This window comes from Malaya genurostris, chromosome 2 (assembly GCF_030247185.1).
Source record: "Malaya genurostris strain Urasoe2022 chromosome 2, Malgen_1.1, whole genome shotgun sequence".
In the NCBI taxonomy this organism is placed as follows: Eukaryota; Metazoa; Arthropoda; class Insecta; order Diptera; family Culicidae; genus Malaya; species Malaya genurostris.
In genome coordinates this window covers 39948851-39959802 of record NC_080571.1, presented here as the reverse complement: position 1 = coordinate 39959802, position 10952 = coordinate 39948851, and the positions used below count along the sequence as shown (strand labels likewise).

Here is a 10952-nt window from a genome sequence, read left to right as displayed (position 1 = left end):
TGGCGTCAGTTGAAAAACCTAGACAACATAGGCCAAATACCTTTTGACCCTTCTACGGTATTTATCACAGTGATTTTGGGGTAAATAATTGCTCATTGATTTTATCGACAGTTATGAAGTCTAGCTAATTTTTATTATACTTTCAGATCTAATATTAGTAACAAGCAGAAGTATAATTTATAAGCGAATGTAGCATTTAGTGAGTTTACTAAATGGCTCTGCGAATCCAATCCTCAACAACTTATTTACATGACCAATTGGCATTACGCGAATTCTGTGCTCCAAAAATACGAAACTGAAACACAATTCAATTTTGTTTTTTTCTACAGCGGAGTTCAAAAGGGGAACCCTCTAGATTGTGTTCCAAGCACATCAATCACATCTTGAACTACTAGTTCCAGCTGAATGCATTCCTTAAAGGGAACAATGTTTGCTTCTGTTTAGCTGCTCCGGGGAAAGGATTTAGAACAATGTATTCTGTATTTTTGATATTTTTCGCAAGTGATTCAACAGGTTATCTATTAGTTTTTAATACCAATATACATTATTAAGATTCAATATAGAACTTTATAGTAACAATTACATGAAAATAATGTGACTATTAAGTAAAATTCTGGTAAAAAGTAAGTTCAGATGAAATAAATTTTACAGTACAATTTAAATGAACTTGGTATAAATTTCACAAAACTATTCTATAGAATCTACGAAAAAAAGTGACGTAGATATTACGTGATACAAATGTGGACTAAGAGTTCATGAGTTCATTCTGTGCTATCTTTACTTCACATAAGTATTACAAGAAAAGTTCTATGGATAAAAATCACATACGTTTTCACGTAGCATTGAAGTGAGAATTTTTCTGAGTGTGCGTGGGTCCGGAAGTGTGCCCGCTCCTGCCGAATGCTTCAAACAGGCCACCGAAAAACGAGTTCAAAATCGGTATGAAGCTATAGACACTGGACCCATGTAATGGTCCTCAACCTGCATCGGTAGTGTTGTGGGAGTTCTCGGATCTCGACTTCGGCTTCAGTTGGATGGCAGTGACAACATAACAATTTCTGGAGGCTTGTCGATTCGAGATCCCACGACGTTATTAGTTGCTTTTTATTTTTTATTTAAAATTCTATGCTGATTTTAAAAAATAAATAATTTGTTTTGCATGTCATTTTTCATTCTTTAGATTTATATAAAAATCTGAAATCTCCCTTTTGACTTCAACCAATATATAAAATAGTGATTCTTTGGTATCTAAATTTGATATGAACTGATAGATAAATGTTATATGAGCAGTACATTACATTTTACCTATGAAACACGTAATTTTTACTGGATTATGCATTAAACAGCTTTTAAATCACTATCTTTACGTTTCGTCTTAGACTCGTCAGTGCAGAGCAGTTCAAATTGAACTGCTTACTGCGAACTTAAACAGTTCAATTTGAACCGCTAAGCAGACGTAAAGTTATTGCTATTTGCAACACACTTGTAATAAGCACCGAAGTGCTAAGTCTTTCCTGACGTGCCGAACGAAAACAAGTTTCGACTAATACTGGCCGATTCAGATGGTCATTTTGTTTAAATGCCAGTCTATTAAAACCTACTTGAAAAGTAGGGTGGAAAATATTCACATAACTTTCCACGTAACTATAACATGATTATTATTTTTAGTGCAGGCTCACATATGAACCACAGATAACAGATATACAGGCTCGAACAAAATGTTTTAAAATCCTGTGTAAATTTCAAATTTGCTATACGTTGGAAACACTGTTGCCACCTACTCGACCATAAACCGTGTTCGCCATGCTGATTGAGCAAATTTTGCACACAGTTCATATGTGAGCCTGTATATCTGTTTTCTGTGTATGAACTGTGTGTAAAATTTGCTCAATCAGCATGGCGAACACTTGAAGATGTCACCACGATCGACACGAGGTGCCATCACAAACGAATTTCCAGACATGACAGTCACGATCTTTTTTTGGCGCACATCTACGGTCCTCCGTGAAACTGGCACCAATGGTGATAAATTGGTTGCACTGCTGAGTTCCCATCATACATTCATAATGCAAATGTCAAACCGTGAGAACCCTTTCGATTCGGTAGCTCATTTGTATATATTGAGATTTTATGGCACACTTTGGTTGAAATGATAACAATGCAATTAATCTCGCGCTCCACCAAGTGGTGAGTGCGGTCATTTCAGAAGGTACCGGGAACGAACCACATTTTTTTTAAAATATTTATAAGCACGTACGTGTCTTTATTATTTATCTTTGGTGCCATCACTATTTGGTGCCGCTTTCACTTGAGACACAACTTTGGGTGCAACATTCACTTCTCGCTAGATTTTTGTTTTGCTGTTGGTTAAAATGACAAGTTTATTTTTGTTTTTTCCGATCGAATTATCGTGTGATTTTTGCGACATGGTAATAAAATTGTCTTTCTGGTTCCATTTTGATTCGTCAGAGCTTTCGGAAAGATTCTTGTTTCGTTAAGCTTATTTTCGACATTAATGACCGATACCGTTCGTGTGTTGACTTGACAGCTCCTTCGATTCGGACGATTTTGTTGCGTCGGTGATGCTTGGTTGTTAAAAAGTCAATTTTAGCTTATCAAAGTGCTATTTTCTAAACAGTTAATAGTGTTTCGCAACCAGGATGTCTCTTAAAACGTATGGCGATAAGCCGGTAAGCTTCCAAATCGAAGAAAATGGTGAATATTTTTGCATTGGTTCGGAGGTAAGTTTAGTGGCTTGTTTTGGTTATGGCCGCTTTTTGTAATGGCTGCGGCTATTGAGAGGAAACAAAATTTAAACGTTTTGTTTTCTAGGTGGGTAACTATCTCCGACTGTTTCGTGGTTTATTGTATAAAAAATACCCGGGCATGCTCCGGCGCACGTTGAGCCCTGAGGAACGAAAAAAATTACTTGACTCCGGAATAAGCAATCAGTTTCTTGCCAGTTCAGTTTCGCTGTTAAGAGCATCCGAAGTGCAGGAGATTCTTGAGGGGAACGATGAGAAGTACAAAGCAGTTTCGATTACCACAACGGAGCTGCCCGCTCCCAGGGAGAGTAAATCAAGCAAAAAACAACCACCATGGGTACCAACGATGCCAAATTCCAGTCATTTGGATGCGGTACCGCAAGCGACTCCGATTAATCGGAACAGAGTACATAACAAGAAAGTACGCACATTTCCCATGTGCTTTGATGACACGGATCCTACAATGAACATCGAGAATGCTTCCCAAACGGAAATGTTGGTTCCGGTACGGTTGGATATGGAAATTGAAGGTCAGAAATTACGCGATACATTCACCTGGAATCGAAATGAATCGATGATCACACCAGAACAATTCGCAGAGGTATTGTGTGATGACTTGGACTTGAATACTACGCCGTTTGTTCCGGCTATTGCCGCTGCCATTAGACAGCAAATTGAGGCATACCCAAGCGAACCAGTTGTGCTGGAAGAAGGCTCCGACCAACGTGTGTTAGTAAAGCTTAACATTCACGTTGGTAACACGTCCCTGGTGGATCAGGTTGAGTGGGACATGGCGGAAAAAGAAAACAATCCCGAAGATTTTGCCGTAAAACTGTGCGCCGAATTGGGTCTGGGTGGAGAGTTTGTGACTGCAATTTCCTATTCGATTCGCGGCCAACTGTCGTGGCATCAGCGGACTTATGCGTACAGTGAGGCCCCGCTAGCCACTGTCGAAGTTCCGTTCAGAGCACCGAGTGATGCTGATCAATGGGCACCGTTTCTGGAGACACTCACCGATGCGGAAATGGAGAAGAAAATTCGCGACCAAGATCGTAACACACGACGAATGCGTCGGTTGGCCAACACCTATACGTAAGTTGCTCCTGACAAAAAAAATATTTCTCATACCATTCAAACATTAGTTTTTAAGTTTACGAATATAAGACAGTATGTTTATCCAAATAACGAATTAAAATATATCTCTTATGAACGAGATTGCTGTGTACCATTCAAATAGAGAAAGTTCCTTAATAATGATAATTACATTAACTGTTCTTAGGAACAGATTACTGAAGGGTAAATGTTCTACTCGAATGCGGCGGCGCACCGATTCTGGACGTCATTTTATTTGTTGACAGAGTAAAAATCGATATTCTCGCTGTGCAGCATCCACCAAATAACGTTTTGTTTCATGTGAAATCTAGATATTTTGTTCGTTCAAACAGAAGGCTGACTCAGAATTATTTAGATCTAACGACTAAACTCACGCTCAAAAGGGAAGATGTCTTCGAAGCAGAAATCAAGTTCAGCTAGCTCTAGAGATGGTAAGTCAATGATTTGCTGTAACTGTTTCAAGTTTCGTTCATTCAGTGACCACACTCTACATGTTAGATGACCTGTCTTCGGAGTCGGTGGAAGTTCTTCGCGAACGATTGAACCAAATGAAGCGTCTGATTGCCGAACGACAAAATCAAAACAGCAGCGGGAGTGCTTCGGATCTATGGTCGCCCCAGCCTAGATCCAGCTGCAGTGGTATCATCGACGGTAACTTCTTATCGATGGCCTTCGGTGGGGCACTGATCGTGATCCTGTCGGTGTCGGTATACGCATTCTACAATCTGTACCATGCTGTGCTGAAAAAATTCCCCTCACAGCACACCGAGCTGTAAGGTGGCTCTGCTCGATTCCATGGACTTTGATCTGTGCCAAAGATAAGTAGATGTTGGTGAAACTTGCATTTGATCCATTCAGGAGCCACATTGAGCACCCAAGGCGAATCCAATTTTGTATTTGTTCAAGCGAAATTGTCTTATTTTAAATTTCCCATTGTGAATTGGAAATGGCAGTCGTCTAAAACATTCGGTTATTAAAGAAAAGAATTATCAGTAATGAGTAATTTCATGGAAGGCAATTTAGTCCCGCTGAAATCATGCCAGGCGCCTAATATTTGTAGTATTTTTTTTCATCCTGTATTGATACTATTGACAATGAACAATAAAAATCCTTAATGTAGGCAAAACTCAAAACTTCATTATTTTTGGAAGACGCATGCGGGTACTCACAAGAAATGTCAATGATTGTGAGTGTTTGCGTTATCATTGTTTTTGCGTGTAGGGGTGTCGGAACTCTTGCATTATTCGATTACTCTAAAATCGAACAAAATATCAAACTAATCGATTTGCAAAGCAAAGCAACAAACAAAATGATTAGTTTCCGATCATATAAAAAATAGTTGTTTCAAACCGAGATATCGCAGATTCAAACAAAATTAATATAAACAAAATAGTTCGTTAGAATTACCCGGAATTTATTCATTTTTGCAATAGTTTGAACACACGCATTGAAACGTGTGGAAAAATATTGCTGTTCGTGCACGGAACTATGTCGGCACTGAAACGGCCCGGAATAATTTGAATAGATCTTAAACGAATCACAGATAACAATGTATTGCCCCAGTTAAACGAATTACACTTACCAATGTTTTCAATGTTTGTTCCAGCAGATGATGCAGAAATAGTGTTTACAAAAAGAATTTGAATGAATCTTACGTCGAAACGAATCCTGAATCTGATTTGTCTGTCTGATGAAATCATTATTAGCATTAGAATTATTGATTCGAGCGCACGTATAGAGTCGTATCGGAAACCATAGATTTGAATTGAAATTACTTGAGAACGGTTTGTATCTGAAATCATAGATTTGAATTGAAATTGGCGGAGTTCTTCGAGGGTTTGAGAGGGAAGCATAGGAATATAAGAATATTTCAAAGGAATATAAAAGAAATAATTTTTGCTAAGAATAAGTGAAAATTATGGAAATGTGAGCTGCTTAGGAAATCTGTGAAAAATGGATTAATGTCTGCACCTGGCACTTCTGCAACTTTTGCAACCTAAATTTCGGCAGCTATAAAAATAGCATTTCAAAGTCGCTCTTCCGCTCTTTTTCCATGCTTCATTTGATTTACGTCAAAAAAATTTTATCGACCATATATGTACCTGAAAATATTTCGATTTCCAACTCTCTAACTGTAGCCAAAATTCTATTATGTAGAGTGCCTATAATCAGAGTAACGTAATTTAAAACATTCTATTCGAAATGTTTGAGTTTCATTAGCTTTACATTGTATTTAACGACGTTGGTTCGTTTGGAACAAAGCTGTCATTCCAAAAAAACTGCTGACATCACTCTGGTTATGGCACTCTATACTTTCGTAGTAATGAACCATCGAGCCAAGGTTTGAGGTGTTTGTATGCCTAGCAAATTCTACATTATTCACTCTGCATGGTAGTTTGACAGCAGTTCAATCGGCTAGATAGAGGAATGGGGTCATTCATCGGACCAACTGTGCAATGTATTGGCATTCAAACACAAAACTCAAAACAACTCAGCGCCTTCTATGTTTTACTTTATGAACCAAGAAAACGATATGTTAGCAAATTGTCACATAGAGCAATATAGGAGTCAAGTAGCAATTGCGGAAATAATTACAAACAATGCAATATTTCCTTAAACAATCTTTTGAAAGAGATAAAGCTTCCGCATTCATAAAACTTTTGCATGAAAAGTAAACCTTCAACTTCTTTAATTGTTCGGATTTTCGGACAAAACAATCCTTATAGCAGCCCTATTTTCATTAGCGGCAGCTTAAAGCTATAAAAATTGTTTATTTGAAATATATTCTTCATTTTATGCCAATATGCTTACATATTTTGTTTCTCCTATCTTCTCACGTGTTTCCTGAGGAAAGCAGCGAGTCGACGTCACTATTATCTGTGACAAAGTACTATTCCAACTAAGATTTTATATGTAAATAACAATCAGAATAATTCATTTAATACATTTCAATAGTTTAAACTAACCTTCAAGGATTTCAACAAATAGTAACACAAATCTTGTGCCACGTAAAAAAGGTGTGCTCCGAAAGCTCTCCTGTATCCAATATAACTTGCCAATGTATGAATTGAAATAAAATCTAACTAATTTTCTTGACTGACAGTTCTCTACGCCTCTGACGACTGACAGTTCTCTCCCGACTTAGCCGAGGGGATCTCCGCAGCTAACGTCTACCCAGTGTTATTTGTCGCGGGCGTCGTTTTCGCAACAATCCCCGATCCGTAACCCTGATCCGGTTCCTTGTATCGGAGCAGCGTTACCACCTTCAATATCTAAGACGGCTAGTTTTGCAACCGCACGTTTGTAGGTACCACTGTTCGTTCGAACAACAGCCTGTCTGACCCTTCCGTCACTAGAAACGATTGGTTCTTCAATCACTCCTCGAATCCACGCCTTACGTCGATCACCGTCTACCACATAGACCAGATCACCTTTGCTTAATGATCGTGTCTCGGAAAACCATTTCGTTCGGAGGTTTATGCTGGGAACATATTCTCTAATCCACCGTTTCCAAAGCTCATCTGATAGCTGCTGAGATCGCTTATACGAGTCACGCAACGCTAGCGCTACATTTGTAGGTGGTACGACCTCCTGAGGCTCATTAGGGCACGATCCACGAAGAAAATCGTTTGGCGTAAGTACAGGCAGGGGAGACTCCAATGAAGCAAAAAGTAACGGTCTACTGTTGATCATATCTTCGGCTTCACATAACGTTGTGTGAAGAATTTCGTCGGTTAGTTTCCTCCCGTCGTCCAGAGAGGCCATCGTCGCTTTAACGGTTCTGACCATTCTCTCCCACACTCCTCCCATGTGGGGAGCGGCAGGTGGGTTGAAGTGCCATTGTGTCCTAGCATCTGTCATTTCCTCTGCGCACTCTTTCTGGACTTCACGTATTTGCTGTATAATTTCTTTGCTCGCAGCTCGGAAATTAGTCCCGTTGTCCGAAAAGTATTCAGCAGCCGGTCCCCGGCGACAGATAAAGCGCCTGATAGCCATCAAACATGATTGAGCGTTAAGACTATTCGCCACTTCGAGGTGAATGGCACGGACTACCAAACAGGTGAAAACGACTATCCATCTTTTTTCCGATCGCCTACCGATCGTTACAATTACTGGTCCTAAATAGTCAACCCCAACGAAAGTAAATGGTCGTCGATACGGTGTTAACCTTTGAACAGGTAGTGCAGCCATTCGGGGAATGCTCGGACGGTTTTTGTTAACTTTACGCCAGGCGCACTGTCTTTCTATATTTGCAATTACGGAACTTAAATTAAGTATAACAAAACGCTGTTTGATTTCGCATTTGACGGTCTCCCTGAAAGCGTGGCCGAACCGAGCGTGATAATATTGCACTAGTCTGGTGGTAATAATATTGTCTTTAGGCAACACGATAGGAAAACGCAAATCGAATGGTAACATCTCTGCTCCAGCGCTGCGGCCTTCGAGTCGAAGAACGTCCGACGAGTCCAATAAAGGAGTCATTTTGTAAAGAGGACTGGACTTCTCTAAGGACATCCATTTGTCTCGCGGAACTTATCGATTTCTTCGAAGAATTTTTATTTCGTCTCCAAACGCTTCGCACTGTGCCATTCGAAACAACCCTTCTTCGGCAGACCGGTATTCATCTTTCCGCAATCCAACTTTGATTGCTGGTATAAACGAGCAAATCAGTTTCCGTTGATTTTCCGTACACGTAAAGGCCTCGATAGGTTGGCCACGATGTTTCCGTCGGCAATTCGAGATGAAACGGTATAGACAAGCCACCGTCCGAACTAGCACATTCCATTTTGAAATTCGGTTGGCATCTATGAAGGGTTCAATCAGTACTATGTCGTGCAGAAGAAAGATCGCCCGCATTTCTGTCGTCGTGTTTGGTTGTGGTTGTACCTGTTTTGGCCACTGTTGCTCTGCTTCATATAAAAAGTCTAGTCCTCGAAACCACTGACCATCAGGCAGCATGCTCGGCATGTTGTCCCACTTCGTTAGGTGGTCGGCAACGTTCAATTTCGACGGTGTCCAACGCCAATCCGTCACGTTCGTTAAACTTAATATGGAACCGATGCGAAATCCCACGAACTGCTTGTATTTTCTTTGGTCGGATCTGATCCACGAGAGAACGGTTTGGGAATCGGTCCAAAAGAAAACCTTTTCTACTTTCAATGAGTGATATTGCCGGATTGCTTTAGCTAGTTTGGCCGCTAGTACCGCTGCTTGCAGTTCCAAGCGCGGGATTGTAAGCTGCTTCAAAGGGGAAACTTTCGTACGAGCCATAACTAAAGAACATATAGCTCGCCCGCCAACGACAATTCGAAAATAGCCTGCACAACCGAATGCCTTTTCACCAGCATCGCAGAAGACGTGAAGTTGAACCCCGTGATACTCAGTCGAGAGGGTGCTTCCAAAGTACGGTCTGGGAATTTTGACCAGTTCCACATCGCGCAGTAATTCAATCCAACGCTTCCATTCAGAGAATGTGTCCTCGCAAATTAGTTCATCCCAATCACATCCGGTTCTCCATAAATCCTGGATTAACATCTTGCCCAATACGGTGAGTGGAGCCAGCAGACCCAACGGGTCAAAGAGAGACATTACGGTACTGAGAACTTGACGTTTTGTAGGACGATTATCGAAAGCAAATACGTCTTCTTTAGTCGGAATACAGAACGAAAACACATCGAGTTTCGTATCCCAAATGAGACCTAATACGCGTTCCTTTTCAGTTATCTTGTCCTGCTGAAAATGGATTGTTGTTTCATGTTTTGACTCACCTAATTCTCGCAAGACATTTTCAGAATTTGAGGCCCAGTTTCTAATTTCGAATCCGGCCTTCAAGTGAATGAAGCGTACTTCCTTGGCTCGCCGTACTGCAACTTCCTCCGAGTCGACACTGTCGTAGTAGTCGTCGACGTAATGTCGTTCGACGATCGCTTTCGCTGCTTCGGGAAACTGGGTGGCATATTCCTTGGCATTTAAATTTTTCACAAATTGTGCAGAGCACGGTGAACTTGCAGACCCAAATGTTGCTACGTCCATAACATAGATTTCGGGCGGGCTTCTGGGATCAAAACGGAATAAAAAACGTTGAGTTTGTTTGTCTGCTTCTCTGATGCGCAATTGGTGATACATTTCGCGCACATCACCACCGAAGGCCACCGGTTTTTCTCTGAATTTGCAGATCACTGATGGTAAGGCAGTGAGTAAGTCAGGACCTTTCAGCAAGTTACTGTTCAGCGATACTCCATTTACGGTTGCGGCTGCGTCCCACACTAAACGGACTTTACCCGGCTTCTTAGGATGTTGGACGACGCTCAGTGGTAAATACCATTTTTTGAAATTCTCAGTGTCGTCTAACTCTGCTTGCGTTGCTTTGTGACAATACCCTTTCCTTTGGTACTCCACGATTTGTTGAAATACATTTTGCTGAAGTTCCGGATTCTTGGAGAGCCGCTTTTCCAAAGCTTTTAACCGACGTTCCGCCATTGGGTAGCTGTCTGGGAAGTCGGGAACACCATTTTTCCAAAGCAGTCCCGTCTCAAAACGACCCCCCACTCGAATAGTCGTTTTCTCCAGAATGTCGCGAGCCAGTTTATCTTCTTCGGACTCAGGAAAATCGATTGACGACGTAGACAAATCTTCGATGGCGTATTGTTTTCCGAGCATCTCGTGTAATTGTTCACGCTTAAAAATAGTTACTCAAAAATGAGTAAGATCTCACTCATCTACAGAAAAAGTGGAACAACTCTAATTTAGAGTAACTCCGAATTTACTCAAATTTGAGTTGTTCCACTGGAAACGATATTTGGGTAAAATCTACTCATTTACTGAGTAATACTTTATTTATACATGTACCAAAAATAGAGTAACTATCACTCAAATTTTGAGTGAAATTTTATTTCACATATACCAAATTTGCAAAAAAGTTGCTCCTTTTCTGATTGTATTGTCTTAAAATATTAAGTAATTAAATTCAATACTATATCAAGTGGTGGTTGCTTGGAGTAGTGTGTCAATCGCAAATTAACATACATGTCAGTTATGCTCAGGCACCAATCATACACTTATTCCTCATAAATG

At 40.4% G+C, this 10952-nt stretch overlaps 3 protein-coding genes across 3 annotated transcripts; 2 read left to right on the top strand and 1 right to left on the bottom strand.

Annotated features, from left to right (window-relative positions):
• The first annotated feature begins 2527 nt into the window (after positions 1 to 2527).
• On the top strand, positions 2528 to 3970 carry LOC131431711 (SWI/SNF-related matrix-associated actin-dependent regulator of chromatin subfamily B member 1). The gene is made up of 2 exons (XM_058597575.1): positions 2528 to 2741; positions 2833 to 3970. Exons 1-2 carry the CDS (start codon positions 2661 to 2663, stop codon positions 3859 to 3861), a joined length of 1110 nt encoding a protein of 369 aa, XP_058453558.1. The 5' UTR covers positions 2528 to 2660; the 3' UTR covers positions 3862 to 3970.
• Positions 3971 to 4113: 143 nt separating this feature from the next.
• On the top strand, positions 4114 to 4874 carry LOC131431409 (uncharacterized). The gene is made up of 2 exons (XM_058597101.1): positions 4114 to 4309; positions 4377 to 4874. Exons 1-2 carry the CDS (start codon positions 4267 to 4269, stop codon positions 4652 to 4654), a joined length of 321 nt encoding a protein of 106 aa, XP_058453084.1. The 5' UTR covers positions 4114 to 4266; the 3' UTR covers positions 4655 to 4874.
• A 3537-nt stretch (positions 4875 to 8411) lies between these two features.
• Positions 8412 to 10538, bottom strand: LOC131428588 (uncharacterized). The gene has a single exon (XM_058592635.1). It carries the CDS (start codon positions 10536 to 10538, stop codon positions 8412 to 8414), a length of 2127 nt encoding a protein of 708 aa, XP_058448618.1.
• Positions 10539 to 10952: the final 414 nt, after the last annotated feature.